Here is a 17532-nt window from a genome sequence, read left to right as displayed (position 1 = left end):
AATTTGACTGTCTGGTGATGTGATCACTAGGTAAAGAAATATCTCAAAATAATAATGACAATACAATACAGGACTTATAAAACAAAAACGCAGATTCCTAAACTCAATAAACTAATTGTTGGCCCACAATAAGTTATTTTATGTCTTTTTTTCTTTGCATAAATTTGGCCTTACTTAACCTCTAAGGATAAGCTTATTAGAAAAATAAAGAAGCAGTCTTTTTTCCAAAGAGGAGATGCAGATGGCTAACAGGCACATGAAACATTGCTCAACACTGATAATCATCAGGCAAATACAAATCAAAACCACAGTGAGATATCACCTCACACCTGGCAGAATAGCTAACATCAAAAAGAACACAAATAACAAATGTTGGCGAGGATGTTGAGAAAAGGGAATCATCGTACACTGTTGGTGAGAATGTAAATTGGTGCAGCCACTGTGGAAAACAGTATGGAGATTTCCCAAAAAACTAGAAATAGGACTACCATATGACCCAGCAATTCCACTCCTGGGTATATGTCCGCAAAAAACAAAAACACTAATTTGAAAAGATATACTCACCCCAATGTTCAGAGCAGCATTATTTACAATTGCCAAGGTATGGAAGCAACCTACGTGTCCATCAACAGATGAATGGATAGAGAAGATGTGTTATATGTACAATGGGATACTACTCAGCCGTAAAAAGAATGAAATTTTGCCATTTGCAGCAACATGGATGGACTTGGAGGATATTACGCTAAGTGAAATAAGTCAGACAGAGAAAGACAAATACTGTATGATATCACTTATATGTGGAATCTAAAAAAATAAACAAACTAATGAATAAAACAGAAAAGAAGCAGACTCACAGATATAGAGAATAAACTAGTGGTTAGTGGTTACCAGTGGGGAGAGGGAAGGAGGGAGGGGCAATACAGGGGTAGAGGAAAGAAAGGGTTATTATGGGATTATATGAAATCATTTGCATGAAACTTTTGAAAATTGTAAAGAACTTTGGAATTTAAAGAATCTTTCATTCAATTAAAAAAAAAAAGGGAAAAAAAAGAAGCAGCCTTGCAGAAAAGTTGAAAAAGAAATTCTGAAAAAAAAATGTGTTAGTTTGCCCATGCAATTTCAGTCAGTCATTCATCCAGTTACCATATCCCAAATAAAATAGGGAAAGGACAGTAGCTTGAATTACAGTAAAACCTGGACAATATTGTTGAAGGCAGAAAAGGGAGTGAAATTCTTACTTGTCTCTAGGCCTGGATGAACTCTCTGCAGACTCTGAGATGCTCTGACAAGGATAGCTGGTGTGGCTGGAATAGAAAGAGAAGAAAACCATTAGTTATCCCTATAAAAAGTGGTCTGATGTGACTTTGTTACAATCTCATTTTCAAATGTCAAAATGTGACCAGGCCCAACCTCACAACAATTCTCTCCTTTTTCTTTCTTTCTTTTTCAAACTAAAATTGCACCTACCCTCTAAAAAGAACTCCTAAATGTTCAGAGCAAATGGAAACCTTCTGGTCTTAGTTGCCTCTGGTCTCATGCCTGGACACAGTCAGGAAGGATGAAAAATTGCCTTCCTACAACATTTGAGTCCAAACTTAAGTCTTGCTTGTGAAAACAAGGAGGAACATAAATTCTTTTCAAAAAGAGTATTAAAAACAGTTCAGTCAAAAGCGTTTATTCTTAGAAATAAACATGTGAGCAACCCTGGGAGTAGGGAAGGAATGAGGGGAAGTGAGAAGTTGGACAAGAGGGGGACAGAACTTTAGGACACGAGATGGCAATGAGTCATCTATTATAAAAGCAGTTTTAATTTTATTGATACTAGTATTAGGTTGCATTAAAAACAGGAAAAATGGGGGCTTCCCTGGAGGCGCAGTGGTTGAGAATCTGCCTGCCAATGCAGGGGACACGGGTTCGAGCCCTGGTCTGGGAAGATCCCACATGCCGCGGAGCAATTAGGCCCGTGAGCCACAACTACTGAGCCTGCGCGTCTGGAGCCTGTGCTCCGCCAACAAGAGAGGCCGCGATAGTGAGAGGCCCGCGCACCGCGATGAAGAGCGGCCCCCGCTTGCCGCAACTGGAGAAAGTCCTCGCACAGAAACGAAGACCCAACACAGCAAAAAAACCCAAAAAACCAAAAAAACAGGAAAAATGGAAAATAATCAATGTAGTTATCATTGAACTGTTGAAATGGGTTGAACTGCAAACACCTCAGCTACAAAAGTATTGTAACTGTTATCTGGGCTTGGTGGAGAAGGGGGTGTCTCCAAGATTCTTCCCATCCCATCAGGCTATCCGTGGGTTATTAGAGAGGCAGTTTGGTCCAGGCCCACAACAAACACAGAGCATTACCTCAAAGCAGCGAAGCTGCTAATGCTTTTGTCCCTCGATAGATACCCACAGTAACAGTGCTAAGAAATCTTTCTTTGATATGAAAAAAGGAAGAGGAAGAAAATGAAGATGCATGCGCAGTGAGCTGGCCCACACCCATCTCCCTGAATTTCAGGCAGGGTGAATCCTGTCCATCTGTCCTGATCCACTTTTCAATGTGCTTTTTTACTAACTCCTCCCACCTGGCTCACCACTAGGAAGCAGCTGTCGGGTCTGAAGTTCAGAATACAGAACCTAACAGAGGAAGTTAAGATCCTTGCACTAAATGCTGTGGAATTCTAACGCTTGAAAGTTTTTGCAGCCTGGGCACATCAGTGAGAGTTTTCTTCCAAGCGAAGTTAGGTTTGGGGGGGGGGCTTTGGTGAATTAATATTTTAAATTATGTGTGACTATTAGCTCTGGAAGGGTTTCTTTTCAGTCTCTCTCTAAATTTTAATATTAACTTCATCTGTAGAAGCTCATTTACTCCCAAATACAATAAAGAATTATGACAGAAAGCAAATGGAATACACGTTTCCCTAGAGTAGATAATGTACTACACATTGATTTTAACGTGACCAGAAAGGAAAACTGCATTTTATGAAAATCCCCTCAAGTCTACTCACTGTCTTGATATCCTTAGTCTTTATTATTACCATTGTCTAGACCCCAATCCCTGCCTTTAATTCCTTACTACAAGTCAGAGAACACTTTATTACCCCTTGCCCTAAATTGGGCACCAGAACGTTATTTTTGGTCAAGGTTTGGCAAGTTTGTATAACTTCCAACTGTGAATGACCTATTTCACTGACAACTATATATGCCTTGAGAAAGTTCTGATAGCTCAAAAAAAGAGGAAAATTAAGTCAATCATGGGATGACACGCAATCATATGTGTTATTTTTGTCAAAATTATCCAGCAAGTTTGTCTCAATTTTCAGCTTGAAAGTGAATAAACAGACACCAGTTTCCAGGCTCAGATCAGCAGGAAAGTTGACGAATTTCTCCAGAATGATGACTGATATGGAATGTGGGCATCAGTTATGAGGCCCCAAGGAGCCCACAGAGCCAAACCTCAGGCCTGGAAATGCTTGGGGAGCACTGGCCACCCCTGACTCTTCCCAAACCAGGATTTTGCTTTCTTTGCAGACAGACGTCTGGTGCTTTCCTCCTTATGGTGTGTTTGGTAACATTTTCATGAAGCAGAAAGTCTTACTCAGCTAACACCCTCCACAGTATGTGATGAATCAAGGCATAAAAGGAACAAATGGCATTCTTGGGGAAGAACCACAGATTTGTGCCAGTGCCGAGAGGGTGCTGATTACAAATCGAGCACAATGAGAACAACTGTGCCATCTTAGCAATGGAGACGTCTCCCTCAGTTGTCAATTTTAGTGTCCAAGCTGTCCTCACTGTCTAGAAGTGCCGAGCGATGGAGGAAAACAAATGAAGGGTGACAATAAGCAGAGAATCACAGCTCCAGTATATCCTATAGGAGCTTTTAAATGCTGGCATTATGAAATGAATTAGCTACAGGCCCTGGCCTTGGTGAGCCCACTATTTCTGGGCAGGGATCTATAAATGAAGGAGCGGTCAGCATTGGAGGAGCAACGTGGTAGCCCTTAACGAGTCTGGACAAGCTTCCTGGGGAAGGTGACCCCTTGGACAGGCGCTGAATTTGGGATAAATAAGAAATGAAAAGGAAAGGAAAGGGCAGTTGGAGCCAAGGCAAGCCCTGCATAAAGACAGGGATAAGACACAACCTAGGCATGTAAGGAGCCATGATCTGTAGGCAGTGGGTGGGGCAGAGCTGACCTAGGATGTGTGGAGAGGTCAAGGGCATATTGGGAATGGTCTTTCCAAAGAACTTAATTGTGGGACTTCCTTGGTGGTCCAGAGGTTAAGAATCCACGTTTCCACTGCAGGGGGCATGGGTTTGACCCCTGGTTGTGGAACTAAGATCCCGCATGCCGCATGGTGCAGCCAAACATAAATAAATAAAGAAAGAACTTAATTGTCATCCTGCAAACACTGGAGAACTAGTACTTTGCAGTGCCTTGAGGCGGAGCTTCTCATGGTGGACCTGCCTAAGAATGAACTGCGATCTATCCTCTCCTACTTATGTCCAGCCTTGTGCTCAGCTTCCCAACTATGGCACACAACTGGACCTCAGTTTCTGTCTGTAAAATGGGGACAGTTGCAGTATCTACACATGTGAGGTTTAAGTCAGTTAATACATGCACTATATTAAATATGCAATATAATAAGTGCTTGGTAAATGTTAGATATTCTTATTGTTATTATTATTGTCTCTTATTATTGCTACCACTACCCTGAAAGTAACAGCCCATCTTTTCCAACAAAGAATTTGACAGTGTTTTTACACTAGACTTTGTGAGCTTAGGGCTTTGCACACATGAGGATAGGATGCTGCCCTAAGCCCAGCAGGACCCACTCTATTCAGGTCCCCCTGCACAGGCTGGACGCAGGCAGTGGGACTTTGGGGAAGTAGGGTCAGTGGCATCGGGGATGGTAATCTGCCTGGGACTAAATGCCATCAATTCCAGTTCTTGTAAGTTGGTGAATTCCCTATTATATCAGTAATAAAGCTAGTATGGGAGAATCAATGTTCTGGCGAGTGCTGTAACTTACCAGTTGTGCAGCAATGGCATTAGAACCAGCCACGAATAGACAGTGCAAACACAAGTAGGTAAACCAAGATACTGCACATGGCAACAATTTTACATGACAGGAGATAACGTAAAGGGCCTCACAGGGCATCTGCCATAAAATAAGCATTGGTTAATGTCAGCTATTGTTATCATTATTAGCTTATGGTTACTATAATGATAATGATGATGTAACTATCATGAAATCTCTATTTCAAGACTTCCTCTGATTGCAGTAATCACTTTACAGTATATACATGTATCAAATCATTGTGTTGTACACAAACTTGCACAGTATTTTATGTTAATTTTATCTCAATAAAGCTGGAAAAAAAGACTTCCACTGAGAGGTTTTGCTTTCTCCCTCAGGCAGGTAAGCTGTCCTCCACCCAACAGCCCTAGAAACCATTCTTACACCCTTTGCTGTAACTGCTTATTTTCCTGTGCCCTATGACACACAGCAAGTTTCTTGAGATGGGTATTGCTTTTATCTTTGTAACCTCTGTTAGGAGCACAGGGCATGGCACCTAGTAGAAAAATAAAGCTTGCTAAAGAAATGAGGTAGATGAATTACAAACGCTTTAAACTTTGGCTTTCGAACTAAAAGGGGATCAAAGAAAAATTGTTTATTCTCAGCAAATTGTCTTTCCTTGTAAATCTCAAGTTTGCTTGACTACTTTTCCTGCCTTTTTGAAGTGTATTTATCCTTGTGCATATTCCAAAAATCTTCCCTGCTCGGATTTCAACCTCAAAGCTCTTTCCAGACCCACTTTTGTCTTTCTGTCTTTTTTCTCTATCAAACTATGATCACCATCACAGAAGAGTATTCAATTTAAAGTCCATATCTCCTCCAGATATGCAGCCTCCATGCAATAAGGCTGAAGTTCAAGCTCACTGTCTGGTCATATTGATGCCATGCCCCAGACCGTCCTGCTGCCTCTGAAGGGGCTGGCTGAGGGCAAAGTCAAAAAATGTGTGTGAGGTGTTTACACCTCACATTTATTGTGCCCTTAAAATGTACCAGGCACACACTTCAGGACATTTTATGATTTTTTCCATTTTATCCTCACAACAACCCTCTGAAGTGGATATTATTAGTTACATTGTATGAATGAGGGATCTGAGGCTCAAAGAAATAACTTGCCTAAGGCCACCCAGCAATTATATGGCAGAGGCCAAACTGGAACTGGAGCCAGATCCTGACTCCACCCCGCTCTACTGTTTCCCAAACTTGTCTGACCATCAAGATCTACTGTGGCATTCATTCATTCATTCATTTACTGAAGTACAGTTGATTTAACTGTGGCATTTGTTAAACATACAGATTCCAAGGCCCTGTGCCAGCTCTACAGAATCTGAATCTCTAGGGCCCTGGTCAGTCTGTATGTTGGCAAGGTCCTGAGAACCTGTATGCTTACCCTGCACACTCCATCCCCCAGCCAGGTGATTCTTACGACATGACATGTTTGGAAAACTGTTCACTGGCCACTACTTTCTTGCTCTGATCAGTCACTGTGTCCTCTGTGGGGTTCCCCTCCTAGGGGTCCCCCACTAAGTGTCCACAGCTGGTGTTCATGACTTGCACAGCCTGATTTATCTGAATGCTGCAAACATTCTGGCAAGTTACACTGATGGGGCCAGGTTGTTGAGGGTCTGGGCGGAAGTACCCTTCAGGGGTCAGTTCACGAGGAACCAGGTAGGACTTGCAACACCCTGGCAGCCAGGCCTCTTCCTTTTGCTCTGTCATCGAGTGATATCTACACAGCAGGTCCTGGGGCTGCAGAGGTCATCGGTCATGGCTACCCCTTGGCACACCAAGTCCTGGGCCCGAGTGCAGTGACAGTTCTAAGCTGGAATTGCATTTCTTTTGCGGCTCACTGGCTAAATTGAATTTCCATCCATAGTTTCTCCTGAAATAAAATGTATTATCTCCTACACATTATGGCTCTTGGCAGCTCTAAAGAAGACTGTGTAATCTGAACAGGAAATCTCTGAATCTTTGAGACAGCATTACCTCCCCAGATCTCCACTAGGGAATGTGTTTCTTCTATACTTGAACAGTAAATCATAGAGCACATTACATAAGATAATTTAAACAAACAAAAAAAGGAGCTGTGAAATGATGCTGGTGGTTTCAAACACCTTTTAATGCTAAAAAAGCTGCTTCACAAACAATCTACAACAATTTTGGAGGAGAAACTGGTTTCATGAAATGAAGCACATGCTGAACTAAATCTGCAGCAGCCATATTTTGCTGTAAATGTTTTTAGAGAGTAGCTGGGCCTTGAGGTAAGAAGAATCAATGTGCAATGAGAAATCATAAAGACCTTCTTTTCCCGCAGGTCTATCTCTGGCTTAGTGGACAAATGTGGAAGTTTCCTAACAACTTGAAGCTTCACATATTCCTTTCCTGTCTGGCAGTGCTCTCCTTGGTGAGTTAAAAAAAAAAAATCCTCCTGACACAAGTTTATGCACATACCGAGGACATCTGCTTGCAATTAAAGACAGAAACTAGGGCCTGACTTTTCAAACGTAGCTCTTTGAGTGATAAGGCCAGTTAGGGGTGCAGTGACTTAAGGAGAACACATTGGGGGGTGCTTTAAAAAAAAAGAAAAAAAAAAAAGTACGAAAAGGAGCAGTTAATATGCATGCTGGGTCTCAGCTGGCTTGCATCTTCCTTCGGCAAAGCTTCCCAGCAATTCCTCTGGCTTTCCCTTCCAACTGCTACAAGAACAGTGAAACACCCTGCCCAGCTAGCGGCCCTTAAAGCTGCTTCTCATTATGGAGAACAGCAAGGGTGTCAACACCAGGCAACCGGCGGAAAGCCATCCCTCTGTGCCATGTGATAGCAGGAGCCCAGGGGAATCACAGCCCTGCTAAGAGAAGCAAACAGAATCCAGGTTGGCACTGGACCATTATCAGTCCTAGGTGGCTAGGCAGAGGCATAGAACTGGGACCGGAAGGATAGACAGAGTATTAAAAGGTCAGACTGAGGTGTAGGGAGAAGGGTAGAGGTGTCTCTTCCTCTATAATGTTGTCTTAGATGTTTTTAATACCTGTGAATCCACTCGTTAAAGCAATAGAGTCAGGCGTTTTAATAAAGCCCAAAGCTCAGATGGTGACTCACAGATGATGTGCCGGAGCTGGCACCTCTTCCCAGCTCTGTGCTCAGTGACATCATGTCATTAACTTGAAATCAGCCATAGTGGGAATACTTACATCATAAAATTTGGTGAACGCTCCAAATCAAGGCTTTCTGCCATCCAAGTCTGTGAAAATTCCATTCATCTTTCAAGATGAGTGTGTCTTGTCCTCCATGATGCATTTTTTAATTTTCTCCCAGATGGGCTCCATCTCTCCATCCTTTGTGCTTTCACACAATAGCTGGACCATGGCATTTCTTATTCCCTGCCTGGTATCTCAGTTATCTGACCTGCCCAATGAATGATAAACTGGACGTTTGAAGGCAAGGACCTTGTCTCCTCCTTCTGACCCACCACATCATTAGCACAGCTCCTTCAATATAGTGAGTGCTCAATATACATGTGTGAAATTCCCGAACATCTCACTGGGAAGTCTTTCGAGAAACGCTGTGAGGCACCATGACTTTACTTAATATCACTTTGAATTTAGCAGACATTTTGTGGTCTCTGGAGTCTCAATTGGCACAAAAGAAGATTCTAAAGCACATCATTAGATGACAAGTGTCCTCCTGGGACCGTGAATGCTCAAACTTGAGGCAAAGTCAGCGCATTTCAACTCATTTTCATGGTATTGAGCCACTTAATAGCGCTCAGTGAGGGGAAGAACTAATGAACATAGGATCGTTTAACTTCCTCACCTGCCTTCCTGTCACCTGGATAGATGCATTTGCTTGGTTTTGGCTGCAGCAGAGAGCCAGTGTTTTGATACCGAGGTGTGTAGTCCGTGCCCATTTACTAGGCTGAGGCTGGTAGTAGGGACTTTTAAGTCCTGGGGATCAGCTGATGTGGCAAATTCATGGATCTCCTTGTTGACACCAGGCAGCGTTTCAGAAGCACAGCACGGTAAAGGTGTCCTAGGCAGGCATATACTTTGTCAGAGGTTTAAAGTTGTGTTTTCCCCTCTCTGGGCAAAGGCACCTTTTATAAACAGGTTGGTCTGAGCTGCCACTCTGCCTCTCGTTCCCAAGCTCCACTTATCAATTTCCATGGAACATTTCTTGAACAAAATCCTATTCCCTTGGGAAGTAGGTATTTGAGAGGTATTGAGAGGTCAGAACTGCAGTGTGTGAGGTGCCAGGTGCTGTCCTCGACGCCGGGGATACAACGGTGAGGAGCGTGGAGGGAGGTCTGCCTTTCTGGGCGTGCAGTCTGCTGTGTGCAGAGGGAGACAGATAAGCCAATGGATGACGCCAGGTAGCAGGGACGGCACCGAGATGTGGGGAGAGGAGCTATCAGAGACTTGGAAGCAGCATGAAAGCGTGTAGGCCCTAAGGTGGGACTGGGGGCTAGAACGGAGGTTGGTGAGGGAGGCGCAAGGGGAGAGAAGAAGGAACAGAGGGAGGGAGGGGCGAGAAGAAGCATTTGAGGTCACGGTGTGCCAGGGGCCAGATCTTTCACTGTTTTGCAGGCCAGGGTAAGGACGTGTGGACTGCTCACTATGTCACCATGTCAGGTTCCATGACAGGGACCCCAGTGAGGTGGAGCTACTATTGCTGTCACACCTGTCTCATTATGTGTGTCCTTCCCACTTGAATCCTTCACTGTAATAGTTGGGAACTGGGAGGTGTTGGCATTGGGTCCCGAGGCTCTTTGGTGCATGGCTTTAATTCACTAATTACACTTATCCCACTGTACTTGGTCTGGGTTACAGACACAAGCCAGAGGGCCATTTGTTTGTACAAGACACATTTATCAAGCACCTATTATGCGTAAGGCACTATACTAGGCATTGGGATATGGTGGTGAACAGACTACCATAGGGCCCAAGGTTCATTTCTCTCTATTCCCCTAAATGGATCCTTAGCCCCTGACCAATGCATCTGTTTGCCATCTGGCACATTCCTGATTCTAGGTCTTTGCTCACCTTATATCATTCTCCTTGTTTTCTCCAGAATGGGGAGAAGATCAGAGGTAATTCCCAACTATGGAGTGGGGATAATCATTCAGAAAATGAAACTGATCTATATAAAGTACTTCACAGAATGTCTGGCACAATAAAAAAAAGAATTAAATAATACCATTTGCAGCTACATGGATGCACCTAGAGGTTATCATACTAAGTGAAGTAAGTCAGAAAGAGTAAGACGTACACCATATGATATCACTTGTATGTGGAATCTAAAATATGACACAAATGAGCATGTCTACGAAACAGAAACAGACTCACAGACATAGAGAACAGACTTGTGGTTGCCAAGGGGGTGGGGTGCGGTGGGGAGGGAAAGATTGGGAGTTTGGGATTGGCGGATGTAAACTAGTATATATAATATAGCAGGGGTCCCCCAACCCGCGGGCCGTGGACCGCTACCTGTCCGTGGCCTGTTAGGAACCAGGCCGCACAGCAGGAGGTGAGCGGCAGGCCAGTGAGTGAAGCTCCACCTGCCGCCCCCCATTGCTCGCATCACCGCCTGAACCATCCCCCCCAACACCCCCGCCCCGGTCTGTGGACAAAGTGTCTTCCATGAAACCGGTCCCTGGTACCAAAAAGGTTGGGGACCGCTGATATGTAGGATGGATAAACAACAAGGTCCTACTGTATAGCACAGGGAACTATATTCAATATCCTCTGATAAACCATAATGGAAAAGAATATATATATGTATAACTGAGCCACTTTGCTGTACAGCAGAAATTAACACAACATTGTAAATCAACTATACTTTAATAAAATTAAAAAAATATTTTTTAAAGTAAAAAAAAAAAACAATCTCTGGCACACAGTGTTTATGAGGACAGTACAGTTCACTGAGAGCAGTTAACGGCATTTATATATGCCACTCATCGGACAGTTATGTCCTATGCTGATTCTTGCAATGTTTAGTTTGTGTTTATATATTTGCCCCCTCAATTAGATTACAAGTCCCTTGAAAGTAGGAATCACATTTTATCCTTTCCAACCCTGCACATATTAGGCCCTCCATTAATATCTGTAGTATGATGGCTAGCTGGCCTTTTGATTGGTATCTATGAGATTACAGTTTTTTTTTGGTTAACAAAGATTCTTAGTGGAAGGTCATGTACACTTTATAGATATATTTGTCACAATTTTGTATGGTAAAAGAAACATAAAAGTTTGACACAGCTTCTCTCAGATACTTGACTCAAAATTTTTAGATTCATTTTCTGAAGCCCAGTTTTGGAAAGAAATTATTGAAACTCTGTAGCTAACATGCAACCAGCTCCAAAAATTATTTTGCAGCAGAAAATAGAAGCTCTACCAAAAAGTGAATGGAGATGGATAAGGTGACAATCCACTATAGACACGTACCTTGGCAGAAAGGTACCTGAAGCTTACTTTTTTGAACTTTGTCCTTTTTGTTGTGCCTTCTGTAGTTTTGGCTCCAGTGAGAAGCAACCCTTATGGGCACTGAACCTTAACCCTAAATCTAACTTCAGAATTTCCAAAATGGACAGTTAAAATTAGAGTCAAAAGAGTCCATCAAATCACATAACAACAATTTAAAGCAGAAAATTATACTGGGTGTGAAAAAAAAATTTATGACATTTTTCTGGAAGGAATATGTTTCAACTGAAAAGGAGATCCATTTCATTGTATCTTATAGGGCAGGCAAAGTCTTAGAGTCTAAAATATAAGTTTTGATTCCTTGCTGGAATTATGTTTAGTGTGATGACAATATGACATAAAGAAAAAAAATCAAAAGCCTTATTGATCATCCATATGCGGGCCACTGCTCTGGCCATATATGGAAAGGGCTGGAAAGGATACAATGTGGTTCCTACTTTGAAGGGACTTGCAATCTAATTGAGGGGGCAAATATATAAACACAAACTAAATAGTGCAAGAATCAGCATAGGACATAACTGTCCGATGAGTGGCATATATAAATGCCGTTAACTGCTCTCAGTTAACTGTACTGTACTCATAAACACTCTGTGCCAGAGATTTTTTTTTTATTTAAAAAAAATTTTTTTTAAATTTTATTATAGTTGATTTACAATGTTGTGTTAATTTCTGCCTTGCACAGTGTGCCTCTGTGTCAGCCTGAAGGGGTGCCCTGCCCATAGGCTTTCTGGCGGGACAGGGACACTGTATGTCTTTAAGTGTTCCCTGATTGAAGGTGGGAAAGACAGCAGTGAGCCAAGTTCTGAACAGAGTTTTTACTGTGCTGAGGCCAGGAGGTGAGGTGGAGGGAGAGGGACAGGACTCCCACACAACTTCTGCCCTGCTCTACTTTCTGGTCGATATAAGTTAAAAAGGCTGAGAAAGACACCTTTGAGTAGATGGGACAAAGGAGGATCTGGGACTCTATACAGTTCAAGTTTAGGAAATCTGTAGCAAATGCAAATATACATATGTATATATATATAACATGTATGTAATATATATAATTTATATTATTTAATGTATATTTAATTTACATTTTATTTATACATATATTTAATGAACTTCCAAGCAGCGGCTAGTGAAGCTGAAGAGCACCCAAAATGATATGCATGACCATACAGATCCTACCTCAGTCTTGTCTGCTGTTAGCCCCCTGCTCTAAATTGGAAAAATGTGAATGGCCTAGTTTCTTTTCAGTGGAAGGAGCATGTAGGGAAAAGGGATCTAGAGAAGCCAGAAATGGTTGGGCCACCAATGTTATTTCAAATGAAAACTACAACAGGACATTTCTCTTTCTAAAGAAGAACATCAAAGAACAATTTAAAAAACTTATCTGGAAAGTACACTCATTTTTGAGTCATTAGGAGTTGTGCTCCCAAGAAGCATCTTTCCTGTTCCCAGATCTTTGAAGCCCTGCCTGAATGATTGACTCCACTTCCTATTTTCTTCTCTTTTGAATCCTCTTCAGCTGACCCTGTGTTTCTGACCCCTCCCCTCCACTAAACCTGTTCTTGTCAAATTCAATGGTCTCTTCTCTTTCCTTATATGACTCAACTTTTCAGATGCATTTGACTCAGCAGACCATTGTCTTTTAAAGATACGCTCTTTGCCTAGCTTCCATGATGCCAAATTTGCCTGGTTTCCCTTTTACCTCACTGGCTGTTCTTTCTTGCTCACCTTTGCTGGCTTCTCTTCCTCTGCTTTACCCCTAAATATTGTAGTTTCACAGACCCTTCACTTCCCTAGCTTTTCTGCCCCCATCTTCCCCGAAAGGGGAATCTCATCAAGTCTCATGGCTTTAAACATCACTATATGCTGATGGCTCCAAATTTCCATCTTTAGCCTGAACCTCTCCATTGAACTCCAGGCTCGACTCAGCCTCTTTGGCCTCTTCACTAGATATCCAATAGGAATCTCAATCCTAACACACAACTCTCAAGCAATCCCTGATGAACCCGCTCCTTGTCAACTCCTCACTACCTCTGTAAATTATTTCACCATCCACGCTGGTACTTAATCCAAAACCCTATAGGCCATCTTCATTTCTTCAGTCTCCCTAACTCCTATTCCCTTATTTAACCCACCGACAAATTATGTCAGTTCCATCTCAATTCACTTTTCTCCTTCTCCTTTGCTATTATTATAGCCCAAGTTCCCAACACCTCTTGCCTAGACTATCAAATAACTTCCTAATTGGTCTTCTCACTTCCACTTTTGGCCCCCTTCAATTAACTACTGAAACATTAAACAGGGTGACCTTTTAAAAGCGTAAATCAGATCATGATACTTCACTAAAATTCTCCATGGTTTCCCATGTAATCAGACTACAGCCCAAACTCCTTATAATGGCCACCAAGATCTCTTGTGTAGTAAACATGGCTGGTTGTCTACCCAGACTGCCTTCCTCCTTCCTTCTCAACAGAAACTTGATTTTGTTCAGGTAACCACTCCTCCCCAAGCAGCTCATGTGCCTCAAGGGAAGCCAACCCAACCCCAGCTCCAAGAGTAGGTATAATTGGACGGAGGGTTATTCCCATCCTCTTCTGAAGTTCAAGAAAGAGGATGTGACCCAAAGGGAATCTTACTGGGGGGGATTCTAGAAAATTTAAGGGAAAAAATTTACAGAATGCCACAGTCTCCTTGCTTTACCTATTTCACCCCAAACCTGAACATGCAGCTGATACAACTGAGAGGGCAAAGACATCTTTTTTTTTTTTTTTGAATTTCACCAACTTGGTCAATTTTAATTTTATTTATTTTTTTACACAGCAGGTTCTTATTAGTCATCCATTTTACACACATCAGTGTATACATGTCAATCCCAATCTCCCAATTCATCACACCACCACCCCAGGCAAAGACATCTTTTGGAAAATGAATTTGAAGCCACTGGATTTAGCCGATCCACAGCCTGTACCAACTCTGTTTTTCTAATTATATGAATTACTTTTCTTATTACTTAAGTCAATTTGCATTATGCTTCCTGTCCTTTGCTCCTGATCCTGGCTAGTATATTCTAAGAGTGGCCCCTGCTTCCCTTTCTTCCTCTTTGTGCCAACGTCTTCTTACCGTTATGCCCCAGCCCTGAAACTTGCTGATCTTATTCAGACTCAACTCCTGCTATTCTTAGTACCCACATGATTTTGTGTGATTGGCTTAGGCTTCAGCTCAAATGGTATCTTCTCAGGGATGCTTTCTCTGACCAAATAATCTAAAGGAGTCACTCCCAAGTCACTTGTAGGACATCACTATGTTTTATTTTCTTCATAGCCCTTATTTATCTTTGTGTTGAGTTCATTTATTTGTATTCTTCTCTACTTTCCTATCTTCACTCCACTAGAATATAAGTCCTGAGAAAAGCAAGGATCTACTTTCCCGGCACAAAGTAGGCATTTTATAAATATTTGTTGAATGGATAAATGCATGAACGAACCCCTTGGCCCAGTAATAATGGGGACTTTATCTACTTTTTGCTTGTTACCTTATCTGCAACAGATTTAAAAGCTGTAGATGTATCTGTAAATTATTTTCCTGTAAACCCTATGAAAATTCCTGACAATTAGCAACAAATAAATGGTTGCTAATTTGCTTAGGAGGGCATAAAGGCTGTTAAAGCAGGCAGAATCTTTGAATGCAAATAGTTGGTAATCTAAAGATTGGCTAATATCTTTTCCCAGTCTCCAGAAATGGCATCATCACTGTTTTCTTGGACTTGGACTTAAAATTTTGGATTTGTCTATGATTTCTCATTTTTCTACTAGTTGTCAGAACATACCATTGGTTCTTTCCTTCCATTATGTGTTTCCCAGGCTACTCCCTTTCTTTCCAACTTCCACTTCCCTAACGAGGCCTCATTTCTTCACCCACGCTTATTCCAAAGCTTCCTGTTATCTCTGCCCTGAGCAGGGATTCCAGTCTATTCTTTGCGCAATGTTGGATTAATCTTCCTAAAATACCATTTTCATCCTGCCACGCCCCTGCTGATGGACTCAAATGTCACCCTCTTGCTTACTGGATTAAGTCCAAATTCTGCAGCTCAACATTCAAAGCGTTTCTTCAGAAGGCACTGCTTTTCTCTAACTTCTTTCCCACAACTTGTTAATGCAAACACGCTTCAGTCAAGACGGCGTCCCTATGATCGTCAGCCTGTGTTCTCTTTTCTTTCTCCTTTACCTTTTTCTCTTTATCCTCTTCTGCTGAAAGTTTCCATCCTTCCCTCCCTAAGCAAAAATCTCCAACTCCCCGGAGAACACCCCTCCTTCACAAAACCTTCCTTGATAATTGGCTCCCTTCTGACAATTTTTGACATTTCACCTCTCTCCTTGAACTGGCCACTGACGTTCTCCATCAGTGATTTTTCTTGAAAAGACTGCTAAGGAGGAACATGGAATGTAAACTATTTGTATACAGTTACTATCATTAGGATAATCTCTCCAAACAGGAAAATGTGACCCAAGTGTATGTGATAAACGAGTAGCATAACAGCGTTAGAGAACATGGAGGTTCCAAACATGTTCTTCAAGTCACACTGGAATGTGAACTATTTGTAACACTTATTCCCAATAATTAGAATCTACCCAAAGCTCTCGGAAATAATTTACATTGTTCTCTCTCCTTAGACACCTTCTTACAGTAGATTGGCACAAACTGGTGCCAATATTTTATATATAAATATATATATTATATATTTATATATAAATATATAATATATATATTTTAGTCATATTAAAATTGATAATCACATAATTTTCTTTAATTAAAACCCACTAAGTATATGTTTATTTTTTCAAATTTCTACTTTTAGAGTGCAGTGTGAACAGGTAAACTCCTCTGTTTCTTGAGCTTAACCACAATGTTTATTATTCATAACCGGCAGCGTGTTATAAAGGTAATGGATGACATGTCCATATTGTCTGAAAATGTCTTCCCTAAACCCATTCTTTGAAAATGAAAAATATTGAGATGGCAAACTGATCATGCATCATCATTTCAGTCAACACGTTTATAGGGAGCATTGCCTAAATGCCTAGCTCTTTGCTAGGTTCTGTGGGCTAAGGAAAAGTAGTGGAAATAGTTGAAATTCCTGGCCTTAGAAATTTTCATCTGGTCCGAGAGCAAAACTAACAGACCAGATGCTACCTGAGGCTCCTAAGGGCTAAAATGGTTACAACTTGCTGATGCATAAGGACTTTGGGAAGTGAGAGAGTGGCACAATCAGGAGTAGCTTGATAATTTATATGACAGTGATGGGACTGGAATTCATTTTGAAGGCTTGTAGAATGCAGGATGCAGATAGATGGGCAGGTGAGGGAAATAACATGCCCAGGGCAATGATAAAAGGGCAAGACTGGCTCAGAGGAGCATTGCGAAGGACAGATATGGCCATGACGGGGAGTGTGTCTGGGAGGAGATGGGGGAAAAGCTGGACACTTAGTGTAGAGTCAGATGGCCTCAAAACACAGACTTGAAGCATTTGGCAATGTGAACCACTAAGATTCTTGAACTAGAGCGTGATAGGACAAAAGGGCTGTTTTAGGAAACTGGGCTCTTCAGCTGCATGCCTGAGGGATTGGGGAATCCAGGGGGCTCTTGCAATGGCCCAGGAATGACCTCTGAGGGGACTGAGAACATATCCATTATTCTCTATTGTTCTTACTTGTTCAGAAGACCTTGACAAAATAAGGCTTTCTCTACATGGCTTGATTTCTATGTGAAAGTTTCCTTTTCCACATCTCCTGCCAAGTCTCCTAAGGACCATCCCCCTTGCTTCCCTCCTTTAGTTCACAGTGACCTCTTCTTCAGGACTACCCTCACCCTCATGACCATTAAGTACTAAAACACATGAATGATCATAAATTTGTATCAGCTGAGACTTTAAACCCAGAAGGGTCCAAAAAATTAACACGAATGTTTGTTTTGAAAAGTTTTAACTTCTTGAGAAATA

General features: G+C 41.8%; 1 protein-coding gene across 4 annotated transcripts in view; it reads right to left on the bottom strand.

Annotated features, from left to right (window-relative positions):
- The window catches only part of GHR (growth hormone receptor), a 277695-nt gene that overhangs the window by 83767 nt on the left and 176396 nt on the right, over positions 1 to 17532 (bottom strand). For all 4 annotated transcript variants that reach the window (XM_036849228.1, XM_036849230.1, XM_036849229.1 and 1 more), the window contains one exon: positions 1239 to 1304. In XM_036849228.1, coding sequence (XP_036705123.1) covers positions 1239 to 1304 — 66 coding nt within the window. The remainder of the gene's footprint in view (positions 1 to 1238; positions 1305 to 17532) is intronic.

Source organism: Balaenoptera musculus, chromosome 3 (genome assembly GCF_009873245.2).
Source record: "Balaenoptera musculus isolate JJ_BM4_2016_0621 chromosome 3, mBalMus1.pri.v3, whole genome shotgun sequence".
In the NCBI taxonomy this organism is placed as follows: Eukaryota; Metazoa; Chordata; class Mammalia; order Artiodactyla; family Balaenopteridae; genus Balaenoptera; species Balaenoptera musculus.
This window is presented reverse-complemented; position numbering and strand designations above follow the sequence as displayed.